Source organism: Phycodurus eques, chromosome 1 (assembly GCF_024500275.1).
Source record: "Phycodurus eques isolate BA_2022a chromosome 1, UOR_Pequ_1.1, whole genome shotgun sequence".
NCBI lineage: Eukaryota > Metazoa > Chordata > Actinopteri > Syngnathiformes > Syngnathidae > Phycodurus > Phycodurus eques.
Window position 1 is genome coordinate 18,948,736 of NC_084525.1, and position 27,501 is coordinate 18,976,236.

Consider the following 27,501-nt stretch of genomic DNA (forward strand, 5'->3'; position numbering starts at 1 on the left):
CTGTATCTAGCTGAGCTGAATTGAGTAATCCATCCACTTTGGAGCACTCATAGTGCACATACCTACATTAATGTTGAGATTTTATTTACATACAATCAAGGCCTGATTCAGATCTGAGGGTATATGATTACGTACTGAAAAAAAGTACAGTGCTTAATTTGATCATGTACATCAGTTGGACTTGATTAAAATGTGGCAAACCGATGTAATTTTCTCTTCTTCTTCTTGAAAATAAAATAATAATCGTAGTTTAACACATTTTTATCATGTCCAACATGTTCGAAATAAGTAAATTCAAATGACCTTTTTTTCAATGTATGTGGGGAGGGAGGGTCTCCAAAGTGAGCTACATGGGTGAAACAAAATAGAATTAAGTACTTAAACCAGGAAGCAGGGGTCCACATTCACCATGCTTTGGACCAGTACCAGGCCATGGATCACTTGGAGCACAGAATCAATTGAAATGTTTAATAGTTATTTTTTTTTCCAGATTTGTTTCTGTCACGTTTTTTTTACATGCAAGGGTGAAGGTAAGCCCAGAAGAGCACAAAAGTAAAAATGATGACACAAAAACACTGGATGGCTTCTGTGAAACAACATTGGGCGTTTTGCTGTTTGCGAAAATTATAGATCATCATCATCATCATGCACGGTGGGCGATTGGTTAGCACATCTGCCTCACAGTTCTGAGGACCTGGGTTCAAATCAGGCCTCACCTGTGTGGAGTTTGCATGTTCGCCTCTCGTGCGTGTGTGGGTTTTTTCTGGGTACTCTGGATTCCAAAAACTGGCTGAAGACAAATTTGTCTGTAGGTGTGAAAGTGAGTGTTAATGGTTGTTTGTCTGGCTGTGCCCTGCAGTTGGCTGGCGACCAGTTCAGGGTGTACCCTGCCTCCTGCCCAAAGTCAGCTGAGATAGGTGCCAGCGCACCCACAACCCTAGTGAGGATAAGCAGTTTGGAAAATGGATAATAACAATAATAATGATAATTAATTTTATTCATAGGTGCCTTGGGCACATGAGGATACCATACAAAACATAAAATACAAACAATAAGCAAGGGAGAAAGAAAAGCACTACAACAAATAATTATGAAAAATAGAAGGTCAATTGAAATGATCAATGAACAAGGGGAAGGCAACAAGGATGAGCTACAATAAATGGATGAGGTTAAACGGAGTTAGATGTTTGTAAAATGTGTGTTTTGTGCCTGGACATGAAAAGAGTAAATGCATCGGGATTGGGGAGATCAGGTAAGGTCTTAATGAGTTTCAAAGGCTGGTGGCAGGGTGGATCACAGCTCTTTTCCTGAGGGTGGAGCGTGGAGAAGGGAGGAAGAGGATATAAAGTGTGAGAGGATTTGGCAGTATGGAGGAGGTTAGAGAGATTTGACAGGGCAAAGTTTTTGATGACCATACAAATCAAGATGACTTTGGTGTTTTAAATTTGATGTGGGATTGTGGATGGAGCCAGCGGAGTTACTGCAGGTGAATTTGGTGGATGGAGGTGATTCTGGTGATAAAAAGGAGTGACTGAGTTAAAAATAAACTTTAAATTGTGGAGTGACTTATGAGGGAGATCAAATTGAGGGGGTCATCTAGGTTTTTGATAATACTGCTTTTTTCCCATCAATTTACAACTTTGAGTACCGGTAATAGTTCCACTTTCTCATTCACACTGTAGATTTGTTTTTCTTTTGAGTGTTGCCACTTAAGATGAATTTGAATGTGTTTAGGTCTGCTTTCTGATCCAAGTTGAGGGACACACAAAAAAGCAACAGTCAGCAACTAGTTTATTTCCTCTATTTTATTTTTGCATTACACTGAATGCTTTCCCAAATGTTAGGATGGAAGTGGGGGGGAAGTGTTTCAAGATATTTGTAAATTATCATAAATACACAACACTGTAACCCCAGTATGAGTGTCAGGACCCACTAAAAATTGACGTCGTGCTCCTTTCCTCTGTCCAGTAGACTACATTACGAAGACATTATCGTAACCATGACTAATATAGATATATAAAGAATTGTCTGCACTAAAGAATGTCAAAAATAAATAAGCAAATATTGTTTGCTTTGTATTTGTCAAGGAGCTATTTAGAAAAGTGAACAAGGGAGACATAGTAGTAAGGCACAGTAGAGGAAGCATTTAATTATTGGTCAGTGAAAGAGGAATTCTTGCCCCTGAGGCAAGAAAGGCTTTTCCTTTAGGCTCTGGGGCAAGAGGCAAGTCACTTGGCTTTTCACTGTATGTTAGTTTTTTACTTCCCTTGAATAAGCTCAATACTCATAATTTAAAAAGTCTAGAGAACCACAGTCTGTTGAAGCCTTGGGCAACACATTTTTTCACTATCCTCAGAGTAAGATTCCATCTCGACTGAGGTGTTAGGAATTATTAATAATGCCCTCCAGTAAATCAACACACATTGCACATACAAGCTCTCACTGGTGTTATTCCATGTTTTTCTCAGTATCGAAAACTCCACCCTGAAACTTCAACTTGATATCTCAGTATGTTGTCACTTTCCCATCGATGGAAGTCAATCCCATTCTAATTTACCATTTCTAATTAAACTATATATGCAGTATATAAGAATCATACAAAATTTTGGAAAGGGGAAAGGCCTCTTTTAGTGTTCTTGTGAGTGTTTTTTTTAGATGGTGCTTATTTCTTCCTGGCCGAATTGGAGCTCCGAATAAAGCTTAGTTATAATATGTACACAGGTAAAATAAAATCACATTTATCTCGGTTTAGGGTTAGTGTTACAGAGCAGAACAGAGCACATTTTACATAATATTATTCATATACTTTTATATTATTTCTGTAAAAATGATGTACAAAACGAGTAATTCATTTTGTCAATAAAGGTAATATCAGAAAACACAGCGATAGAGTGCCTCATTATCAAATTATTATTATTCTTTATTATGTGTTCTGAATTTGTGCCTTGCTTCAGAACTTTCATCAGTGTCGTCCATCGCTGACTGAACATAATACAGCTCACCTCATTGTTTTGAAAAAAAAAAAAAACTCAACTCTAGTCCACAATAGCTTAGCATTTATGAGTACAAAGAGGGAGTCGGATCAAGCATGGCGTAAGGTCACAAGATATTTTCAAGGTGAAAGAAATCCTTATGCTGCTCAGGAGAGAACAAAAAAGAGAATAACCTTCAGAGATCTGTATCAAATTTGCTGAAGTGTTCTTAAAACTACTCGGCTTGATGGAACTTGCTCCCAGAATTATGATGCTCAGGAATGTCGGCAGTGTCAATCTGCAAAGTTCCTTCCTTGAACGGGAGTGTACCTGTGGAAGCAAGAGTGCCAAACAGAGAATGATGGGGCTGAAGACGAAGGAAGGATCCACTCCTTGAAGAAAACAGCTGGAGATGCAGAGGCATCGAACTGTCAGCCAGGCACTGGGACTCTGTGAAGACTTGGTTTTGGCCCAGTCTGCAGGGAACTTTAACGGGAAAAACAGAAAATTGAATTAATACAAAAAATTTGCTTGGCTACCCACTAAGTTAAACATCTCTCTGGACAGAAAAGCAATGATGCAATGAAGACAGAATGACGTTGCTTCAAATCACTGAAGGAGTGTGTGATTGTGCTGTCGTTTACGAGGGTTGGGAATAATTAACTACGCAGCATTATCCTGCTCATTATGACGCTGACAAGAACGCAGAAGTTAATGTGGCATGGTGGGTGACTGGTGAGCACATCCGCCTCACAGTTCAGAAGTGATGTGTTCAAATCTGGGCTGCTGCATTCGTGTGTGGAGTTTGTATGTTCTCCCCATGCCTGCTTAAGTTTTCCTCCCACATTCCAAAAACATGCATGGTAGGTTAACTAAGATGTTAAATTGTCTTTAGGTGTGAAAGTCAGTGTGAGTGGTTGTTTGTCTATATGTACCCTGCAATTGGCTGGCAAACAGTCCAGACCCCTCCTCTCATCCAAAGTCAGCCGGGATAGGATCCAGCCCACCCGCGATCCTAACAAGGATAAGCTGTACAGAGAATGGATGGGTATATACTTTCATTTCTCAACTGAAAACCTCCACACTAAAAATGAATAGAGCGAGTCTATCCATGTTTCCTGATTAGCAGAATTTGATACCTTATTTTGGGGCATGTGCAGAGGCGACTGAATGGGGTGGGGCGTGGGGGCTCATAACCCCCCCGCACTTTTTACCTTATGTGCCCCTTTTTTTTACCCTATATGCCCTACGTGTGCGGGGGGGGGGAAGTGCCCTTGGAATGGGCAAAAGTGCCCTCCGAGGAGCCAAATGTGCCCCCAAAAATGTGGTGCCCCCCCCTGCCCCGATTAGATTTGGAGGGGAAAAACTTCCATCATCACCCCTCAACCCCATCGACAATTGGTTTCAGAGGGTAAAACCTTCCTTCAGCTCCTCTCCCCCTCGACGACTGTTTTTGGAGGGGGAAAAAGGCCCCTCAGAGCGGACAAAAGTTCCCTAAAGGTACTGTGCTCCCCACTTTGAAAGTTGTTCCACCGCCCCTATTTAGTTCGGCCTCAAACTAAATTCTGTCAGTATGCAGTTTATGCTTCAGTGTCAAAATAATTATTGATTTGTAAAGTACAATGTTTTATATTGGCGGCACGGTGGACAACTGGTTAGAGCGTCTGCCTCACAGTTCTGAGGAGCAGTTTCAATCCCCGGCCGCACCTGTGTGGAGTTTGCATGTTCTCCCTGTGCCTGGGTGGGTTTTCTCCGGGCACTCCGATTTCCTCCCAATCCCAAAAACATGCACGAATTGGAGACTCTAAATTGCCCGTAGGTGTGAATGTGAGTGCGAGTGGTTGTTTGTTTATATGTGCCCTGCGATTGGTTGGCTACCAGTTCAGAGTGTACCCCGCCTCCTGCCCGATGATACCTGGGATAGGCTCCAGCACGCCCGCGACCCTAGTGAGGAGCCCACCTCCTTCAATGATTTCAATAAGCTTTCAAAAAAGCCGAATACCAATAGTTTTTCGCATTGGCTTTCATTTATAAGATAACATGCCACACAATTTAAAATATAAAATAGAACATTTTGTTCATTTGATTACTCTATCGTTACTGCCAAGCAAATTATGCGAGTAATGACTGTTATGACAGCTAATGGGACAACCCAAAAGTTGCAACAACTTGACCTGTCATTCTCCCATTTCCCCCCCCTTTTTTTTTCCTCCCTGTGTTCTGGACAGTTTTGGTCGTTTTGGTGACGTCAATAAAAAACATTTGCCCCTACCCCAACAGAGAACGAGCAGTATACCAATCAGCCAGAGGACAATTTGCCCGGTGTGAATGTGAGTGCGACTGGTTGTTTGTTTGTATGTGCCCTGCGATTGGCTGTCAACCAGTTCAGGCCGTAACCCGCCTACTGCCCGATGATAGCTGGGATAGGCTCCAGCATGCCCGCGACCCTAGTGAGGAGAAGCGGCTCAGAAAATGGATGGATGGATGGAAGCACGTCCATTTTGTTGGGTAGGGAGCATAGATTTGCGAGGTGGATCGAAGGGAGCGGCATTCGAAATCCTCTATTACGGAGCTTGACATGCATTCCAGCTCGTTTCCCACTGTGGCGTCGCCTTCGCCTCCATGCGGCATACACAGCGGCCGCCGCTCCGGTGAGTATCTCAGACTTTCACCAACTTTATAAAAGTTGGTGAAAGAAAGTCCGGGGAAGACTCCCTAATGTTTAGCAAGTCTTCCCTTCTGTTAGTGAGTCGCGTAATGTCTCCAAATACGAACGGAAACTACAAAAATATATACAGTACTAGAGAGCACCTAACCGAGGCTACCACACGGTTAGGCGCCTTAATGGTGTTAACATCTGAGAACTGGTACATACTTGAATGTTTTGCGGTGTTATCGACATGGTGCAGGGAGAAGAGGTGTCACTAGGGTTTATGGACGGGGGGGCTTAAGTGCCCAGGAGAAAGACTGGAAAATTGCTTTTCAACGTTTTTGGACAGATTTAACAAACATACAATACAGTGTAATTTTTTTTTTTAAATATAATAAAATAAAAAGGTGTGTGTGTCTGTGTGTGTGTGTGTGTGTGTGTGTGTGTGTGTGTGTGTGTATCTGTGTGTGTGTGTGTGTGTGTGTGCGTGTGACAGATGCCAGCTAGCTTTAGTGTGTGACAATATGTATGTACGTAAACAAAAACGCAGCATTCCACAGACATGCACTCGGCGTCCGAAAGCTGGGAGGAGTTCTCTCGTTTTCATAATTTTGGAGCCTCATTTTATATACCTAATTTTTTTATTGATTCAAATTTGACAGGCTTGTTAACAACACTCTTCTCTGTCGTATTTCAAGTTGATGAGACATTTTATTTTCACTTTACAGGGACGTTAACTTCGGGACATACCTGAATGTGTCGTCTTAAAACTATGATCAACAACTATTTTTTGTAAAAAAAAAAAAAAAAAAAGAAATGTAATTTTCACCCATGCCACTACAAGAGTAGTTGACAGGATGTTGATTAAGCCTATAAGCTTCTGACACATCTTGCTATATTTTTCAATATATATATATTTTAATGTATTTATGACTGTCCTATACATTCCCGTGCTGGATCACTTGAAGGCGATCTAAAATGACGTAGGGCAAATTATGTATTTTACCTACAAACAGGCAGGCCCATATATGGACACCGCGCAGGTCGACTGAGCCATACATAAAGGAGAAAGCATGCGAGGTTGGAAGGTGGAGGAGCCTGGAATAGCATTTAGCCTACATTACATCATATGAAAGCTAATAAACACTGGAATGTATACTGTTCGGAGACTGTGAGGACGAAGTTACATGAATTTATTAAGGTATGACCATGGGGATTCACGAGATGTACACACCTCTGCCTCATCCTCTGCCATTTTTGCGCACTCAACATAATCCATACGGCTACCACCAAACCATTCAAGAGCACTATCTTTGTCAGGCATTAGCAGGAGGATACTTAAGTAACGTGACGTCAAATGAAGAGATGCATGTAGGGTTTACAACTGCCTGGCTAAATGTACCGTATTTTCCGGACTACAGAGCGCATCGGATTATAAACCGCCATTTCAGTCTCTGTGTCGCTCTCAATGTAATTTGCATCTCGAGACACAGTTACCGCTCTTCTCCCCACATAGCAGTCCAGCCTTGCAAAATCCGTTTGTGATCGTAGATTCGTTCACAATGCTCCACGCTTTTAAGATCCACTGGCAGACCTCAGAAAAGGATGATCTTCGCATGTGGCCAGTTTTTGTGAGAGATTTCTCGCCGCTGGTCAGCCCAGCCTCCCACTCACCTCGGAGTGTCGCTTTAAAAGCACGATTCACACTGATGTCCAGTGGCTGCAAACACTTTGTTGTACCTCCAGTAATCACAGCTGGAATTTAGTTTGATCTCCTGATGGCTGTTTTCACAGAATCTGTTATATGGGCCCTTATACTGTCCAAAACAAGCAATGCTTTTTTCCGGTGAAAAAAATCCTCCCGGACTCCTACTGTAAGACTTCGTCAGTCATTCAGTCATTAAGCTTTCTATCATCCACCCTTTTTGTTAACTTTAACAACTACGCCTTTTGGGAGTTTTTCTTTTGGCATAGTCGTCCGCTTAAAAATCACCATTGGTGGGAGCTTTTGTCCGGAAGCGGTGCAGCTTAAAACACACGTGAAGTGCGTTCTCTCGTGGGCACTTATGTGCAGCAGCTCTATTTCCCTCCTGGATGGACAGATCAATCGCTTTCAACTTAAAAGCTGCACCATACGCTTTTCTTTTTGTACTTTCCATGATGAGGGTGTGAAAGAAAAAAAAAATGTGCGTTTGTGCGTGTCGTGCTGCATTTTGTGTTGAACGCGACAAAAAGTAGCGTCGTCTTCTTCTACACGCAGGAGGCATCTGCACATACCCAAACCCTAGTGCATTATGGGAAGCTGTCATCTTTTAAGCATTACGTTCGAACAAGTTTTTGTTGTACGTTTAAACAAGTTGGGCCTGTCTTGTTTTTGCACTTATTGGGCCCCCTGATAGCCTTAGCGAAAATATATCTGTATTTTAGCCGCATCGTTAAATAGGCCGCAGGGATCAGAGCGCGGGAAAAAAGTAGCGGCTTGTAGTCCGGAAAATACGGGAATTTCTGTGGACGCTAGTACGTAATGTGATCACAAAAGTAGCTTCACAACTGAAGCTATTTGATAATGAAAACAGCATCTCTACTACCCAACACTAATAACTAGCTAGTGTGTTCAACCAGTGGGGACGATGGTCGTTGCTTCGATCCCAGCACTGGTCATTGTGGGATTTCTTTTTCAAACACCAAATTAATTAGGCGGTCTTAAAGTAACAACGCCACTGGTGGAGAGTATTTGTTTTTGGGGATGTGATCTTCAAACTAATTGATAAGTGTTAATCAGTGGCTTGGGAGTGTGGCCTCATGAGTGAAAACACAATGCAATATAACCCCCTAGCTCTGTATCCATTCGTCATGGTAACATAACCCATAGCTGCATTTGTCCCACAATACTGGAGACCCAGGTGTATTTTGACCAAAGAGTGTTAGAGCCCTTTAATGAAAGGGTGAGTTTGCAATTATAAATAATCACCTTTAGTCAGATTTGTGAAAACAGTCATTATGAAAGTGGTACATGGTAAATATGCTCCGTGAAAAATTCAGGCATGGTTAGCCTCTAATTGTGCCTCTAATTTGGTGTACAAGAAACCTCCGTGGCTGACGAAAATTTACCAATCAGAGACAGAAAGCGTAACTTACGAGGTGTCAATCATCTTTGCGTGCTTTCAGGCACAGGCCTGCAGTATTTAAAAAAAATAAAACTTCAAATTGATAGCATTTAGCATAAATGTAACACTCCATTACAAATAAGATGCTTTTCTGTTGTAACAACATTCCAAGGGTATTGCAGTGTAAAGTTTAATGGTTCATGATTGAATCATCATTCCTCTTTCGATTCAAACAAGCAAATTCCAGATTATTATTGTTTTAAATTCTGAGATATTAGATTTTTGCTGCAAGAGGATCAAAGGGCAAATTATGGCCAGAGCAAGTAGAGCAATAATGTCATGGCATTGTCTCAAAGTGCATTCTCAATATCAAGTTCCTGTGATGTCTGACGTCTGATCACAGCCCCCAGGAAGCATATTAGCATCGTGACTGGAGATTACTATGATGAATTAACCAACATTATAGCTCTCATTTATTTCTTTGGAAAACGATGACTGATGGAATTTTATAATACTGTATATAATCTATCCCACATTTAATGTGCACGTGGTGTTAGCAAAGTTAGCAAACATTTGTATGATAGGACTGTTGTTGTAAGGTAAATACCTAGACTCTTTCCAAAGCAGTTACAAATTGTGGTGTGCTCGTGACTTTTTTAAGAAATTAACATAACATTTACATTTTTGTGTACTTTTTTTCGAAGGTCAAATCACCATTCAAAAAAATGTATCCAGGTCTAGGTATTGTTCTTGACCACAGTTGGCTTCCAAAGTATTTGTGTTGCAATAAATAGTGCATGTTGGCGCATGTGAGTGCTGGAGAAACATTCCCCCTTGAGCACATCAAACTGGATCCCTGATGTCAGACCTTCCATACATATTTAGTTTCAATGTATGTAAATATTTGGATTTTGAATGGATGACTTAAAAGTTTGCTTACATTCTTGTTTCTATTGAAATCATTCTCAGTTGGGGTCAGTGTCAAGTCTAATGTTGTAAGGTCGATCAGTCAGTTCCAGCGGTGACATCCAATTGTCTTTTACTTGTCATTCTATGGCTGCCTTGGTGAAAGAACTTCCGAAGGACAACGCAGAGTGAAAAAGAAAAATGGAACTGACCTCGGCTGACAAAACTGATGGCAGTCTGGGTCTGCATCAAGAGAAGCACACATGCAGCGCTGAGTGTCTCTCTTCTCCTGCTCACTCAGTCGTCCAGCAACAGCACGTCGGATTCGCTGGGCTCCTTGGTAACTCGACATTCCATAGGGTACCGTGCGTCTGCAAGTTTCCACAAAAGAAAGGCTGTTTTGTTCAACGACAGCAAAACGTGTTTTCATATTTGATAGCATATCATAAGATAAATGACATGATAGAGACTGCATGCAGATTTATAGACTACTGTACACATACAGTTTGCCAACATATGCTTCATGATAAGTGTCTGACAGAACTCAGAAATGGAAAACTTCTCTGTAAAATCAAAGTTGAATTACCGGTGAATCAAACTTGGACTGGCCAAATAAAGAAAACAATACATCGTGCATACGCTCACGTCTGAGTGTATGAATTCCTTTCTTAATTTATTAATTTACATCCAGATGAAAAAGGGTTAAGCTACACAATGCATCCGTCCTGTACTGAATTTACAACAGGAGGACTCTCCTCTTCCCGCAATCATGTGGCACTCATGAACGTACCTCAGAAGCAGTACTGACGTGAGTCACCTTTTATGTCGACTAGACTACAGCTATGGCATTCATCACATTGGGTTTCAGTCCAAAATTGTTTTACTCCATTACCTTTTATTTTACCTAATATTTTACCTGTAAACATGCTCGTAACTCAAAACCCTTATAGCTCAAATTATTTTTCCTCATTGAAATGAATTGAATTGCCATTAATCCATTCTTCGTCTTTTCCTTTCGGCTTACCCTGTTAGGGGTCGCCACAGTGTGTCATCTTTCTCCATGAAAGCCTATCTCCTCCATCCTCCTCTCTAACACCAACTGCCCTCGTGTCTTCCCTCACGGCATCCATCAACCTTCTCTTTGGTCTTCCTCGAGCTCTCTTGCCTGGCAGCTCCATCTTCATCATTCTTCTACCAATATACTCACTATTTCTCCTCTCGATGTGTCCAAACCATTGAAGTCTGCTCTCTCTAACTTTGTCTCCAAAACATCGAACCTTGGCTTTCCCTCTGATGAGCTCATTTATAATTTTATCCAACCTGGTCACTCCTATAGAGAACCTCACCATCTTCTCTTCCAGTACCTATAGCTCTGCTTCCAGTTTTCTCTTGAGTGTAACTGTCTCTAACCTATACATCATGGCTGGCCTCACCACTGTCTTATAAACTTTGCCCTTCATCCTAGCAGAGACTGTCACTTCTGTCACATAACACACCTGACCAGGGGCATAGCACCAGAATATGGGCCCCCATACAGCACCTTCAAAGTGGCCCTCTTTGAAAATAATTTGTCACCATGCGGGACGAGGGGGTTCTGGTCGTACCTGATGGAGTTTACCTTGGTCAAAGGGGGTGGGCGTTGGGGGGCCTTCCGGACAGCCAGGTGGCCCCAAATGCTTAGGACCCTGGGACAGCCATCCCCTTTCCCCCCCCCTGTTCAATGATTTACTTTGGCTAATCTCAATGTATCTCCTTTCCTGTGCATGCCTCCACCTTTCTAAATGTTCCTCCACCTGCTCCCTGCTTTCACTGCAGATCACAATGTCATCTGCGAGCATCATGGTCCACAGGGATTCCAGTCTAACCTCATCTGTCAGCCTATCCATCACCACTGCAAACAGGAAGGAGCTCAGGGCTGATCCCTGATGCAGTTCCACCTCCACCTTAAATTCCTCTGTCACACCTACAACACACCTCACCACTGTACTGCTGCCCTCATACGTGTCCTGTACTATTCTAACATACTTCTCTGCCACTCCAGATTTCTGCCTGCAGTAGCACAGTTTCTCTCAGGGTATCCTGTCATAGGCTTCCTCTAATTATACAAAGACACAATGCAGCTTCTTGTCCTTCTCCGTACTTCTCCATCAACACCCTCAAGCCAAATAATGCATCTGTGGTACTCTTCCAAGGCATGAAACCATACTGTTGCTCACATATAGTAATTTCTGTCCTGGGTCTAGCCCCCACTACTTTTTCCCATAACTTCATTGTGTGGCTTATCAGCTTTATTCCTCGATTCTTCCTACAACTCTGCACGTCACCCTTGTTCTTAACAATGGGCACCAACACACTTTTCCACAATTCCTCATGAATCTTCTCACCCGTTAGAATAATGTTCAACAACCTGGTCAAACTCTCCACAGCCACCTCTCCTAGATGCTTCCATACCTCCACAGGTACACTATATTGCCAAAGGTATTCGCTCACTTGACTTGACTGACATACAGTGGGTACGGAAAGTATTCAGACCCCCTTAAAGTTTTCACTCTTTTTTATATTGCAGCCATTTGCTAAAATAATTTAAATTATTTTTTTTCCCCACATTAATGTACACACAGCACCACATATTGACGTGCAAAATCCTCTCGGACCGTCTGCACCCCGGTCACCAGCTCTTCCAGCTCCTTCCCTCAGGTAGGCGCTACCGATCAACGCAAACTAGAACTAGTAGACATTCCAACAGCTTCTTCCCTCTTGCGATCAACTTCTTAAACACCTAACCTATAATTCCATTACAACAAGCTGGAAATTTTTTGACTTGATTTCGTTGCCACATTTCTGTGGGGCCAATTACGTATTACTCGTGCACTCACTGTAGTTGTCTCGCCATGCTGCACTATTTGCATATACTGGCCACTCATGCCAGAGTAGCATCTGCTCCATTTGCACACTGATTGAGGAGTATCTGTAACATTTGCACAACCAACATTGTCCCAGATGATCGCACTACTCGTCACTTTAAACCGCATACACTCCTTGAAGTCTCAGCGCCCTTTGCACAATGGTCATTGCACCGGACTATTGCAATATTAGTCATTTGAACTGCTCTAAGAGCTAGAGGACTCTGCATCTTTTTGCACAATTGTTTTTTGTCAATGTCTTTATGTCCCCAAGTGTTCTGTAAATTGACTGTCTGTTGTACTAGAGCGGCTCCAACTACCGGAGACAAATTCCTTGTGTGTTTTGGACATACTTGGCAAATAAAGATGATTCTGATTCTGATTCTGAAAAAGACGGAATTGTTGAAATTTTTGCAGATTTATTAAAAAGGAAAAACTGAAATATCACACAGCCATAAATATTCATACCCTTTGCTCAGTATTTATTAGAAGCACCCCTTTGAGCTAATACAGCCATGAGTCTTTTGGGGAATGATTCACACCTGGATTTGGGGATCATCTGCCATTGCTCCTTGCAGATCCTCTCCAGTTCTGTCAGGTTGGATGGTGAACGTTGGTGGGCTGCCATTTTCAGGTCTTTCCAGAGATGCTCAATTGGGTTTATGTCACAACGTCCACATTTTCCAAAAACAATTTGACACAGAACAGAACACTTTTCCACTTTTCATCAGTCCATCTTAGATGAGCTCGGGCCCAGAGAAGCCGGAAGCGTTTCTGGGTGTTGTTGATAAATAGCTTTTGCGTTGCATAGTGGAGTTTCAAGTTTCACTTACGGCTGTAGCGCCGAACTGTATTTACTGACATTGGTTTTCTGAAGTGTTTCTGAGCCCATGCGGTGATATCCTTTATACATTGATGTCGTTTTTTTATGCAGTGCCGCCTGAGGAATCGAAGGTCCATCCATCCATCCATTTTCTACCGCTTATCCGAGGTCGGCTCGCGGGGACAGTAGCTTTAGCAGGGATGCCAAGATTTCCCTCTCCCCAGCCACTTCATCCAGCTCTTCCGGGGGGATCCCGAGGCTTTCCCAGGCCAGCCGAAGGATGTAGAAGGTCACAGGCATTCAATGTTGGTTTTTGGCCTTGCCGCTTTCATGCAGTGATTTCTCCAGATTCTCTGAACCTTTTGATGATATTATGGACCGCAGATGATGAAATCCCTAAATTCCTTGCAATTGTACGTTGAGGAACATTGTCCTCAAACTGTTTTCTCACGCACTTGTTCATAAAGAGGTCAACCTCACCCCATCTTTGCTTGTGAATGACTGAGCAATTCAGGGAAGCTCTTTTTATGGCACCCACCTGTTCCTAATTATCCTGTTCACCTGTGAGATGTTCCAAACAGGTGTTTGATGAGCATTTCTCAAGTTTCTCAGGTTTATCAGTTTGAACATTAAATATCTGGTCTTTGTTGTGTATTCAATTAAATATAGGTTGAACATGATTTGCAAATCATTGTATTCTGTTTTGATTTATGTTTAACACAACATCCCAACTTCATTGGAATTGAGGTTGTAGTTAAATAGGCCAAAACCCAACACCAGAAACCCTCAAAGTTTTAATATTTGCAGTTGGGTGACATCATTTAGATTATAAAAGATGTCTGCCGGAAGAAGATGTGTAGCTCCTGCAGCATGTTTCAATGCCTTCAGGTAAGGCAATAATTTTGGAATCTTTATTTATTCTCATTGTTAACCGATGTCCAAACATCAGCACCAAGATAGATGAGAGGGTGAATGTGTACGACCTGCCAGAGAAGGACAATAAATCCTACTTCATGACAATGTGTGACCCAGTATTTGCAGTTAGCAATTCCCTCACAAACAAATCCATTACAAACCAATATTTTCAATCCTGGTGGTTTAGTTTTCCCTTCCCGTTGTGTGTCTGTGTGCATTCAGGTTCCAGATTAAGGAATTTAAAAAGAAAAAATACAGGGTATAATTGATTCTAATCACTTAGCCCATGAGGTCTGCATGTTTTTTAAATTGAAAGTACAGTGGCCTAAAAGGGACAAAGGGCATTTGGCAAACCGCTCCATTACAAAAAGAGGACTTATGAGTTTCTTTACATTAGGTTTAATCACCTAAACCTAAAGGGTCTGTCTTAAAACGGTTGTATTAGAAATAATTCAGTTTATCCGTCTATCCATTTTTCGAACCACTTACCTCACCAGGGTCGCAGGCCAGCTGGATCCTATCCCAGCTGATTCTGCGCGAGAGGCAGGCTACACCCTGAACTGGTCCCTAGCCAATCGCAGAGCAAATCTAAACAAAAAAAACTCACATGTATGGGGAATTTAGTTTTTAATTAACCATGCATGTTTTGGGGATGTGGGAGGGAACCAGAGCACCTGGAGAAAACCAACGCAGGTACGGGGAGAAAATGCAAACTCCACACAGGCGAGACCGGATTTGAACCCGGATCCTTAGAACTGTGAGGCAGATGAGCTAACCAATCGTACAACGTACCACCGAATTCAGTTTATTCATGCTGAATTATGTAATAGTGCAATAAACCAGTGTGTTGTGGACTAAGTTAAAAAGATTTAATATGCATTGGATGTCGGCCGTTCTGGGATCCGGGGTTCAAATCATGCCCCGCTTGTGTGGAGTTTGCATGTTCTCCCGGTTTTCTCCGGGCACTCAGGTTTCCTCCCACATCCCAAAAACATGAGTAGTAGGTTGATTGAAGACTCTAAATTGCCCGTAGGTGTGAAGAAAATGGATGGATGTCGGCTTTTAAAAAAATATATGTTGTTCATATTGAAAGGCAAGATGTGTAAATGTCAGTAACAGTTTTCCCTTCACCAATGGATTTGTGTGCAGTCGGGTCATACCATTTTCACACCATTGAGAGAGTGAGCGACCGAGAGCGAGAGAGAGAGAGAGAGAGAGTGAGAAAGAGAGAGAGACAGAGAGAGAGAGAGACAGAGACAGAGAGAGAGAGAGAGAGAAAACTATGATAAAAATTTCACCTTGTAACCTTTCTCATTGCCCATCTCCAGGATCACGTGAGTTGCTACTAAATATAATGCACTGTGATTTCTCAGGGTTACTTTACTATGAATATAGTGTGCCCTAAATTTAAAGTTATAATGTGAAATTATTGTAAACGCCAATCTTATTGTGTCAAAATGTTATATTATTACATTCACAAGCACATGTAGAGGGAGACCAAAAAGCTCACCGCCATCTTGCATAATACAAATAATTGGACAACTAAAAGTGAGCCACAAAGTCAGAAAAGTTGCATATATGCAGTGTTGTTTCATAAAGTAATGGTGCTGAAGTATGGATGACTGAGGGACGGGAGGGTCGTCACAAAACATTAGAACTGGCCCACTATAGCAAGCGGACTTTAACATTTAACATATAATTACATTTTGAATAGATAGTAATTTCATTCAAGATATCTGTAACAGAGTCACTGATGGTGTTGTTGTACACTCGCCTGACTTTGGTGCAGGCAGTGTGGGTTCAGTTCCCACTCAGTGACATTGTGAATGTGAGTGCGAATGGTTGTCCGTGTCTATATGTGCCCTGCGACTGACTGGCGACCAGTTCAGGGTGTAGTCCGCCTTTCGCCCGAAGTCAGCTGGGATAGGCTCCAGCGTCCCGCGACCCTAACTAGGATAAGCGGTGTTGAAAATGGATGGATGGATATCTGTAACAGAATTGTGAATATTCAAAATGGTGGATAGAGAGCGCTGTAATTCTGTTTTGTCTCATCAAAACTGAATCATAGATATCTGCAACGTCATTGCACCCAGGAGAAAATATGTCACTTTTTCCCATTCATGTTTGTATACAGTATATGACAGCCCCTTTTAACATTTAACATTCAGACCGGTTGCAGTGTTGCAGGTATCTGTAATTAAATTTCACCAAGTCACAAACAGACAGATAGAGATAGCTAGATAGACAGACAGATATAAAACAGGTATCTTAATAGATATCTTAAACTGGAGGTACAGATACTCTATCTATATTTCAGTTGCAGATAGCCATAATTCATTAAAAGTCTTCTGCAACTGAATTGCAACTATTTGTAATGAGAAACCCCATACACCTGAATAGCAAAGGTGACGTCATTTGTCCTCGGTAAATACCTGTATATACTGTATTGTATGTCTCCTCTAGTCACAATTACTTTACAGATATCTTGAATAAATATTCCAATGATAAAAAAATGGGCAGAGAAACTGTCAATAGTTCAATATCCAGAGTACCTATACGTTCCCTAACCACTGAGGTGTTACAGTACCTTTAGTTAATGTCGAGACACACACACGTGCATTTCCGGGTTTAAAGCAAGTGAAACACAGAACAGCTGCTACGTGCCCCCCCCCCCCGAGCCATTCAAATAATGTACATTATAAAGTATACATATGCTGTGTTTTACAACAATACTTAACTATATTTATTATGTACCTGTAGATAAAAAAAAGCAAAGTTCGTGGCCAAAATGTACCCGCGCAGTACAGCCGTACTTCACCGGCCATTTAAATAAGCAAACCATTTTTAAAATACTGTATCACACCCTCACGTCCTGTTTCTGTAGCAACAGCGTCTTCTAACAATTAATATTTCATTTTATGGTTTCATAAATGTGATAGAGTACAAAATACTTGTATACTGTATGTTCAGCATCAAACACCTACGCGAGCTCACCGTCCACAGCGTCCATATTGCCCATTGCTCAATGTGGTGATCGCGAGGCATCGCTGTCATTTGACACTTGATAGCAGCGTAGTGGAGGAGGTTTGTGGCGGTAGTCCAGCCTGAGGTCTTGATCTCAAACGCAGCTCCCTTCTTCTCCCTCTTTCCAATATCGATTCCTGCTTTGTGTGTCACATCTCTGGAGCTCAGCTGGGATGTCTACTCGTATGTCACCGACGACCGATGTCCGTAGGGAGATAAGGAAGTTACGGCTGAGAGAAACTCTACCCAGACCTCCATCCCTCCTTGCCATGACAGGTTGGGAAGTATGGCAGCAACGTTACGGAGCTCAAAGTTATAATCAATTGGATACAAGTTCTTGCCAACCAGATCGCTTGGTCGCTAGCTAGATCACTTAAATACATGTTACAAGAAATGAAATCAGGATTTTAAAAAAACACAATAAAAACAGATGAAGTAAGGACGAGACGAGTGTTGGTTCACACACGCACTGCAGCGCCCACAGGGTGTACCCCGCCTCTTGCCCGATGATAGCTGGGATACGCTCCAGCATGCACGCGACCCTAGTGAGGTTAAGCGGTAGGGGAAATGAATGAATTAATAATATGTATAGTGAGCCTTTTACAAAAGACCAATGGCTGCGCTCCGCCCATTGCTCGATAAAAATGCCTCATTTCCGTGCCGTCATTTGCGGTGCGCCACCAACTGCGCCAGCGCGGAAAATGAATTGGGCAATCATTAATATAAAAAATAAAATACTGAAAAATACAGCAAGATGTTAAAGGAGCTGGCAGGCCTAATCAGCATTGTGTCATCTCCTGTCGTAGTGGCTTGGGTGAAAATGACTTGTTTCTTTTAACACAAAAAAAGTTACAGATTGCAGGTTTAAAGTAGCAAGAGGCCTCTTGAGAAATGACACAAGGTGATGCCAAGAAAATCTGTTCTTAGTGGTTTAAAAGCTTGACTTGAAGCAGACCAACCGCAGCCCACACACACACACACACATACCTTTTTTTTTTCATTATCCTCCATTTGGGGCAAAGAGATGACACTTACTGCCTTTTCATGAATGTTGCACTATATGTCAGTATACAATGAAGACATTCAAATATGTCAATCTGTCCTGACTTGCTAGGCAGTAAGCGAGAGTTCTTTTAAGCTGAAATAGCCCACAGCAGTCTTGGCAAAAGAAGACAGAGCACAGAAAAGGGAATCTCTTGCTGAAAGAGGTGTTTCAAAATTGGATGAGAAGAAGCAGCCAAACGGGTAAGCTCCTGAGCACACCCAGTGAAAAACTTCTTGTGCTTGTAATCACTTGGTATCAGCCTCTACCAATTCAGATGTTATGTTTCAAAGTCATTTTCAAGATTGGGACAACTGTGGCCGACCAAATGATTAATGCCCCAGTGACTTTGTTGGCTATAAGAAGCAATGACGTAACTTTTCCTATCATGTGTTCATGTCAAAACTTGATGGCCCTGATTATTTGGGTTATTTATTACCCCATAAACAACCTGTTTGCTTTCTGATGGAGAACACTGAAATTACCTTCCAGTTGTTTTTTTCAAATGGAACTTCTAAAGTCCCAAGCCAAATGACTCAATTTAGGGGGGCAACACTCAAGTTGAACGAAACTTCGGTGTTCGAACCTTCATTGTGCATGATGTCAGCATATCAGGTCGAAATAATGCAGCCCAAAGAAAAAGGTCTGCGTGGATGAAGCGCAGCTTCCCATAGCTCGTGGCATGTCGTGCTTCTTTAGACAGCAAACTAATTAGTATTGAATAAACAGCTCCTCTGCTTTTCCACGCAATCAACAGATTTATTAAAAATCAATAAATTAATTACTATGTCCATTCTTATTAGCGACAGATTGACCCTGGAATGGATTATTTATTTTGCCATTATTTACTATGGTAACATTTTTTTTTTAAAGTAGAACAAGTCGGGATGCCAACCAGCAACCAGGAATAGACTTTGTTTGACTCCAGAGGTTCCATTGTCATACTCAATCTAAAGAGGCAGCACAGTGGTTAAGCCGTGCTGCCAAATCTCGAGAATGACATAGTTTCAATCCTGTGCTGTGAGCATTTGTATTCAGGCTTCCTCGCATAGCTGCCATCCCTCCGAGTCTACTAGGACCCATGAAATATGTATTACATCCGCCAAGTGTGAAGGCAAGACGTATTGCTTTCACCCCTGTTAGTTAACTAGTTAGCTGAGTTTGAGACATCTGGAACATGAGCAAAACTCATTACATTGTCTGAATAAAGATAGCTAGACAGATAGGGGCATTTATTTTCTCTAATATCTATTTGTCAAATAATAGGACTCTACTACCGATGATCAATGTCTTTTTGGCAGTATTTTTTCATGTTAATGCAGACCACATTCTTTCCACCTTAACAGAGGATTGCGCTCTATTCAGGGGCTTTTCGAAGTACTCTTGTGTAAGTGCAACACAACACAATATTTCACTGAACCACCAAAACATACAGACTCTCGTGCAATAAGTGGACATACTGCAGCTGATTTATACCATACTTGTCAACCAAAATGCATTTTCCTGTCACCCTTTTCTGAAATACACTGTGATTTAAGGTTCAAACAAGGCAAACAATCCATTCCTGCATCATCCGCCCATACAGTGGAGCCATCTAAACCTTGCCACTATTACTGTGCTTCCTGTAAAACCCACACACCCAATTAAGATGCTTAAGGCCACAGGTTAGATTTGCTTCTCAAAAGTGAATACTGTAAAAGCGTTGTGGGAATAAGAAGGAATTTTGTAGAGGAAAGACAAATTAACTTTCATTCCTCAATCACACATCACATGCCACAATCTAGTTTCATTGAATGATTAATGGAGTGTTATGAAATGATCATCAATCAGGAAAAAAAGATTTGGCTGACTCCCTATTAACTTCAGTTCAATATAAGCTTTTATATATTTTTTGATCGCTTTCTGTTTTTTTTCCCCCCTTCTGAACACAGATGTATACTGCTTTAATTACTTGAGAGTTTAGATTTTCATGCAACCGCAAGGCTCTATGCACAATTTGCCTCTTGGAGCGGTTTGCACAAAGTAGAGCGAAGTGAGGGTGTTCCCTTGTACATGCATCTGGTGGAGTGACATGTTGGTGGCAGAAAGTCAGTTTAAACTTATGCCTGCTCAGACCACGTCTAACTGCCAGCTTTTGTTGACTAACTGCATATTTTGGTGAATTTGGTCAGGGTACAGTCAAACACATTCGGAGCTCCGCAGACGTGGTTGATCGCAGGCGCATTTCAGTCATGAATGTGTGAATAGCAGGCATCAAACTCTCTGAAACATTGTAGAAATCAATTTATTGGACGTATTATTATTAGTAGTAGTAGTAGTCGTAGAAGTAGGAGGAGTATCATCATTATTATATTTTTCATCCCACTGGCCCTTGCAGCTGTGGGGGGTGCACACGAACGATTGGGGGTTGGGCAGGCTCCAAGTGCCACCACAATTATTTCACAGATATCTTGAATACATATTCCAACTATAAAAAATGGGTGGAGAGAAAGTGTCAATAGTTGAATATCCAGAGTAAATATATGTTCCCTAATCACTGAGGTACAACCCAGTAGTACAAATTCAGGAGGTCAGAGAAAGAAAATTGTGTTAAGTTGAGAGCTTATTTAAAATAATGCCTGTCGCCTCTTGTGTCAAACTATATGACCTTTAGGTATTTCTGTTGGGCTTGCCATCGCTTGACAAATTACCTGTTTTGGTGCATTCTGGTGTGGTTTGCAGAAATGTTTGCCTTGCAGGCTTGACAGCTATTAATGAGCCACAAAAATAAAATGAAAAAAATGTGTGCGTTCAGTTGTAAACTTTAGTCGTATACTTTAAGTATGAAGTACCCCTATATCTTATTTGTGTGTGTTGCATTCTCTTAAACCTCAAAGGAAATAATGCAGAGTGAAGCAGTTGGTGCATTGCTGAACGGCCCCTCAAGAAGCAATCTTCTCTCCCACTTGGGCCACGACCTTCATCCCCTGAGCCAAAGTCCTTTAGTTTAAGATTTAAGTCCATCATTGTACAACTTCAGACATTGTATCACCAAAGCTTAACAGATATGTGAACCTTTAACATAGATGTTCATAAATCTCAAAGACGCTGCAATATGTGAAAAACAGTCAGAAACCCCCTCGGAAAAACGTATGCAAATCTCCATCAAGCGTGCATAAATACCTTTCCATCTTACTTTTCCATCTCTATCAATCAAGTAAAGCTAAGTATCGTCGTTACAGATATACTGAGTTAAGAATAATTAACAACTATGGGCCAGGTATATACCAAAGTACTATGCATGCTTTTCAATTTAGTATAAGGCAATAAATAGTAACAATAGATAGGATATACTTGTTAATGTTGTTATTATAAGCATAGAAAGTAACAAGTGAAGGCAAGCTACAAACTTTTATGCACACTTGTCAATATACAAGTAAGCCAGTTACATAATAGTATAATTGGCGGCTGCAAGCCGTACTACTATCCTGACTGTATACGTAATTGTCAGTGTTCGCCAAATTCCATTAAATACAATTTAGTTCTTTTATTCTAGCATTTTTAGGCTAACGGTATGCATATATTATGACTTTAATGTATCACCATATGTTAATTACTTTTGCTATTTATAGTATAATGTAGTAGTATAGTTGTAGTACAGTATAATTTTGTGGAATCTGATTATTACCTCAATTTTTAAATATGTCATGGGAAAATGTATTAGACCGCCCTTGTTTCTTCCGTTTCTTGTTCATTTTTAATGCCTGTTACAAGTAAAGGTCCATTTGTTTGGACAAATACAATGATGACAACAAATATAGCTCATAAAAGTTTTAAGAGCTGATACCTGGCCCCTTTTTTATTTGTTTGTTTTTGTATTTTTTTGGTTTCTTGACAGTAACCAAACTCACTGCAAATACAGTTAAGCTTTTAAGCATGCCAAACAGGACAAAGTATGATGGAATCAGCTGCATTTTTTGTCGTGTTCATTGTATTCTTCAGGTAACATAACTCTAGTGGTACCAGGCATTAAAATAAACAAGAAATTGAAAAAAACAATGGTGTTGTGATAATTGTTTCCATGACAGTATTATGGTATTATGTATTATGTAATCATGAGTTTGTATTTTACATTTTTAACCTAAAAGATATATTTAGTTGGTAGTATACGTGTTACTTAACAAAGGCTGCCTTACTCGGGTGTATTGATCCAGATGATGTCCAAATGGCAGTAATAGATGCACTCTTTATCCTTGTAGGAATAGCAGGTGCAGCGCTTGGATCTGGACTTCGGTTCCGTCGCGTCAGGCTTCTTTAGAGCCGCGACTCCGCCGGAGTTCAACTCCGTGCTGGGGCCCGAGACACCTCCGGGGCTGACCTCTGATATGACCCAAGCATCACATCTCAAGACACCTTGTATTGCACAGGAAACACATGATAGCGTTCAGAAAAGAGCATCGTGTTCGGGAAAGGTTTGCCGCGAAGCGCAGCTTGTATGACGAAAGGACCGACATGACGCACGTACCTTGTAAGAGAATTAAAGCAAGGATTTTGTAAAGCATGATTGTCGGCTGCATAGGAAAGGTCCTTGTCTCGTATGTTAAATATTCCCAAATTGAAAGAGAGCCTGGTGGCAATGCGGCGACGTGGTCATATTAATCCAACACGTGTAAAACTCCACTGATGTCCATGTGCAGATCCTGACAACAACAACAACAACAAAAACAAAACAAACAAAAAAATCAAAAAAGAAGGACGTTTATTCCTCCGTTGCGTTCATATTTGTACCTTCATGTCATACATCCATATAAGCAATATGCCGTGTCGTCCTGCCCTTACTGGTCTCGACAACAAATGCATGTGCCCCAAACTCTTCTCCGTGTCTCAGTTTCACATCATCTGAAGTAAAGCGCAACATTCCTGCCCGCCCCCTAAAAACCCCAACTAAAGATCCATGGGCTTTGGATAGGCTGGGGTACACCCCCGACACACCTCATCCTCCCTCCCACTATCAAATGTGCATGAAAGGGAGTGCTCCACTTGAGGTGCTGTTGATGCGTGGCATAGGAATGAGGGGTATGTTTTCTAACTTTATACCGTCATCACAATATAGCATGAGCCCTGTAGTGTTGTGTGATAAGGGTCTTTTTCATTTTATTTTGTTTATGTGCGCAGCGTGGTTGACGACTGGTTAGCACATCTGCATCACAGTTCTGGGGCCCGGGGTTCAAATCCCGGCCCCGCCTGTGTGGAGTTTGCATGTTCTCCCCGTGCCTGCGTGGCTTTTCTCCGGGCACTCCGGTTTCCTCCCACATCCCAAAAACATGCATGGTAGGTTGATTGAGGACTCTAAATTGCCCTTAGGTGTGAATGTGTGCGCAAATGGTTGTTTGTTTATATGTGCCCAGCGATTGGCTGGCGACCAGTTGAGGGTGTACCCTGCCTCTCGCCCGAAGATAGCTGTGATAGGCTCCAGCATGCCCGCGACCCTAGTGAGGATAAAGCGGTACAGAAAATGTAAATGAAAATGTAGAAAATGGATGGATGTGTTTATGCGTTACCTACCTGCACACCATCACAATCTCAGTTATCAGGGTTTAGCGCCCTCCAGGGCCATGTGGAAAAAAGGTTTAGGAGCGATCACATGTAACATTTTCAATTTAAGTGCTTGGCGTGTTATGTATAAAAGAGGCTTACTGGAAATAACACAGCGTGCCTGCAGGCAAATATGAGGTGTTGTCTCTTGAGTTCAAAAGCACAGTCCTCTTAGCACCAGTCAGTCAGTCATTCTTAAAACATTTTTAGAAGAGTCTTCCAAAAATACCCTGATTGACTTCCAATTTCAAAATAATTTTCCCATCTATCCAGGGCATATAAACAAATTCACACTCACATTCATACCCATGGACAATTTTAGAGGACACTTTTCACTATTCATCCATCCATTTTCCATACCGCTTATCCTCACTTGGGTCGCAGGCGTGCTGGAGCCTATCCCAACTGACTCTGGGTGAAAGGTGGGGTACACCCTGAACTGGTCGCCAGCCAATCGCAAGGCTCATATAAACAAACAACCATTCGCACTCATATTCATACCTATGCACAATTTAGAATCGTCAATTAACCTACCACGCATGAGTTTGGAATGTGGGAGGAAACCCGAGAAACCCCATGAAGACACAAGGAGAACATACAAACTCCACACAGGCGAGGCTGGATTTGAACCGGGGTCCTCAGAACTGTGAGACAGATGTGCTTACACTTTTGATCATGGGTGTTAATTAATTATAAATGCAGTAATCTATTCCTGACTGACTCTGTGGCCGACTGGTTAGTTGCGCATAATCCATATTTGTACTGCAAACTATTGAATTTTTCTTTTATGCTAAGTGAAGGAGCGCTAACCATTACCTGGTGACTTACGACTCCATTAGACACATTGCATTAGAAATGTGAACTTCCTTTTGCTTACTCAATTTGGCCTACTTCTGCCAGCCAAAGGAGCTCACATTTTCTTTGTCTGATTCATCAGCACAACAATGAATAAAAACAGTGATTTAAAAAATATATAGATGGTAACTCTGTTTATAGTGTGTGATGTCAACCAAAATTTCATGAGGCAGTGGAAGCTATATTTAATTAAAGTAAATTTACAGTATTTTACTGCATGGTATGTGGTAAACAACGGTAGAATTTACAGCAATATCTAACTGTACTGTAATATACAGCGGCTGAAAAAAGTATTTAACACGTCACCAATTTTCTCACTAAATACTGTATATTTCCAAAGGTGCTATTGACATGAAATTTGACAAGGGGCTGGATTGCTGTTTGATTCTTGATAGATTTTAGCTGTTGTCTTGGCTTTCCATGCCTTTTCGCAGCTCCCTTTCTTCATGTGTTCAATACCTTTTCCCTGTGTCATTTGACATCGTGACAATGCTCCACTCACGTACAGATCGCTGCAATTAAGCATCATCCTCTTCCACACAGACTTCTCCATGTGAGGCTGAGTTGGCTAAAAACACTCCCACAGTGGTGATGCCCACCCACCCACAGATCTGTGCACGTCTGCCAGATTTATGTCATTCACATAAATAGGGCGCATGTTGTATGCTTGGTGCTGCTATGAGCAAGATTGCGGTACCCACACACCAATAATATGGAAGAAATTCTGCGTTTTTACTCGCCTTCTCCTCAAAGTCAGCAAATCTTTTCAGAAAACAGTAAGGGCCGACACTTGTAAAAGTTAAACGTGTTCAATATTTATGATCACAAATCTGACGTGAAATGGCACGATAGCTGAGGAGGATGCGACCTGAAGCTCATACTGTTGTGGACACATTTAGAGAAGCAACTGGCTGTGTTGAGTGTTTGTATAATATGTCTTCCAAGTCATTCACCACAATAAAAACAAGCTTGCAACCGCAATGTTGCCGAGCTTCCATTTCTTTTACTACAACCCTGCTCTTTTTTTTCCTGGCAATCTGGACGCCCAGTGGCACCATTCTACCTCCCACAGGTCAGTTATGGTACTACAAAAGATATCTGTTTGGGAGAGGAGACGCACCATTGCTGGTGGAGTTGTATAAAGAGGAGGAAACATTTTTAAAAGTATGATACTATTCATGCATAAATTATAAACAATTTGTTTCATAATCAGCAGGTATCATTGCAAAATAATACAATTACAAAGTATGACATTTCAACAGATGTATTTGTAAGCAGAACTTACTTCAAGTTTTAAATATTTTATTGAACAATCAATTATTTAATTGAACAGCAAAAATATTAATGTTGAGTTAAATATTACTCATCCCCCCAACCCAACCCATTCAAAAATGTATAACAACGCATCCCCTTCCCAAAAATACCAACAGTGTCATTCAAAATCTTAAATGAAAAGGCCCCCCCTCCCTTGAAAAAAAAGTCTATATTTAAGAAATCATCAGCGCATGTGATAGAGGAAAAGCATACATATTCAACTGTACTTGCATGAAATCTGCTTGTTTTAGTAAGGATTATGCTAAAATATACTTTCCAACTATATTTAACTTCCCTATTAAGTGCCAACCTTCACTTTGTTAAATTCCTGATTTATTCCCCTTATATTCCCCTTATATCCAGATGATTCCAATGGAAGTTTCCAACTTTGAAAATCTCCGTAATATTGCAACCCAATATTGGTGGTGTACTGTGTTGGTCAAGTAAACCACACACACTATGAGAGCAGAAAAAAATACAAATTTCCCTTTATCATGGGGGATCTCTTATTTCAAAAGATCGGGATGTGTGTGTACCCCTCTTAAGCTGCATCTATGGTGCTATATATAGGCTGAATTACTCAGGCAGGTGTATCCACTAAAGTTTACAACGGCGTACACAACTTTTTTTCCACAATTTTAAATGCATCAATTGGGTGTACTTGAGGGTCACATGCAGAGAAAAACTATGTCGAAAACAACAGCCTCGAGCAATGGTTCTCAAAGTGTGGTATGGGGCAGGCTCCATCGAGCGCAGAGGTGTCAAACTCATTTTTGTCGTGGGCCACATCATAGTTATGTTTTTTGTCAGAGGGCCCTTATGACTATCCATCCATCCATTTTCTGAGCCGCTTCTCCTCACTAGGGTCGCGGGCGTGCTGGAGGCTATTCCAGCTGTCATCGGGCAGGAGGCGGGGTACACCCTGAACTGGTTGCCAGCCAATCGCAGGGCACATAGAAACAAACAACCATTCGCACTCACAGTCATGCCTACGGGCAATTTTTAGAGTCTCCAATTAATGCATGTTTTTGGGATGTGGGAGGAAACCGGAGTGCCCAGAGAAAAACCACGCAGGCACGGGGAGAACATGCAAACTCCACACAGGCGGGGCCGGGGATTGAACCCGGGTCCTCAGAACTGTGAGGCTGACGCTCTAACCAGTCGTCCACCGTGCCGCCGCCCTTATGACTATGAAAACCATATTGATTTATTGTCACGTCAACATATTTCATATACACAATTGCCCCGGAAATTGATTGTTACACATTGTGTTAAAAATGAATTCAATTTGAAATCGGACGTCATGGAAAATTGTGGCACACAAATATTGAGTGTACAACAATTGTTTTGTTATTATTATTTCTTGTTGTAAAACATCCATCCATCCATTTTCTGAGCCGCTTCTCCTCACTAGGG

General features: G+C 41.5%; 1 protein-coding gene across 2 annotated transcripts; it reads right to left on the reverse strand.

The window, feature by feature from the left end:
- Positions 1-990: 990 nt before the first annotated feature.
- edn3b (endothelin 3b) lies at positions 991-23,221 on the reverse strand. Of its 2 annotated transcripts, none has more exons than XM_061681708.1 (5): positions 23,161-23,221; positions 22,847-23,021; positions 22,518-22,734; positions 9,848-10,006; positions 991-3,458 (listed from the first exon to the last, which is right to left on the reverse strand). In XM_061681708.1, the coding sequence occupies exons 2-5, from the start codon at positions 22,896-22,898 to the stop codon at positions 3,404-3,406; spliced, it is 483 nt and encodes a 160-aa protein (XP_061537692.1). In that variant the 5' UTR covers positions 22,899-23,021; positions 23,161-23,221; the 3' UTR covers positions 991-3,403. The 2 variants fall into 2 exon arrangements, with proteins under 2 accessions (XP_061537692.1, XP_061537683.1); XM_061681699.1 differs by having other exon boundaries at positions 23,110-23,209.
- Between the last annotated feature and the right edge of the window lie 4,280 nt (positions 23,222-27,501).

What these genes read in the sequence shown, in the direction of transcription:
- edn3b (XM_061681708.1), bottom strand. Translation starts at nt 22,898, where the DNA reads ATGCAGCCGACAATCATGCTTTACAAAATCCTTGCTTTAATTCTCTTA. An exon ending in TGCTTTAATTCTCTTACAAG is followed by an intron (nt 22,735 to 22,846) that starts GTACGTGCGTCA and finishes GTGCAATACAAG; the next exon opens with GTGTCTTGAGATGTGATGCT. An exon ending in CATCAGTTTTGTCAGCCGAG is followed by an intron (nt 3,459 to 9,847) that starts GTCAGTTCCATT and finishes TTCCCGTTAAAG; the next exon opens with TTCCCTGCAGACTGGGCCAA.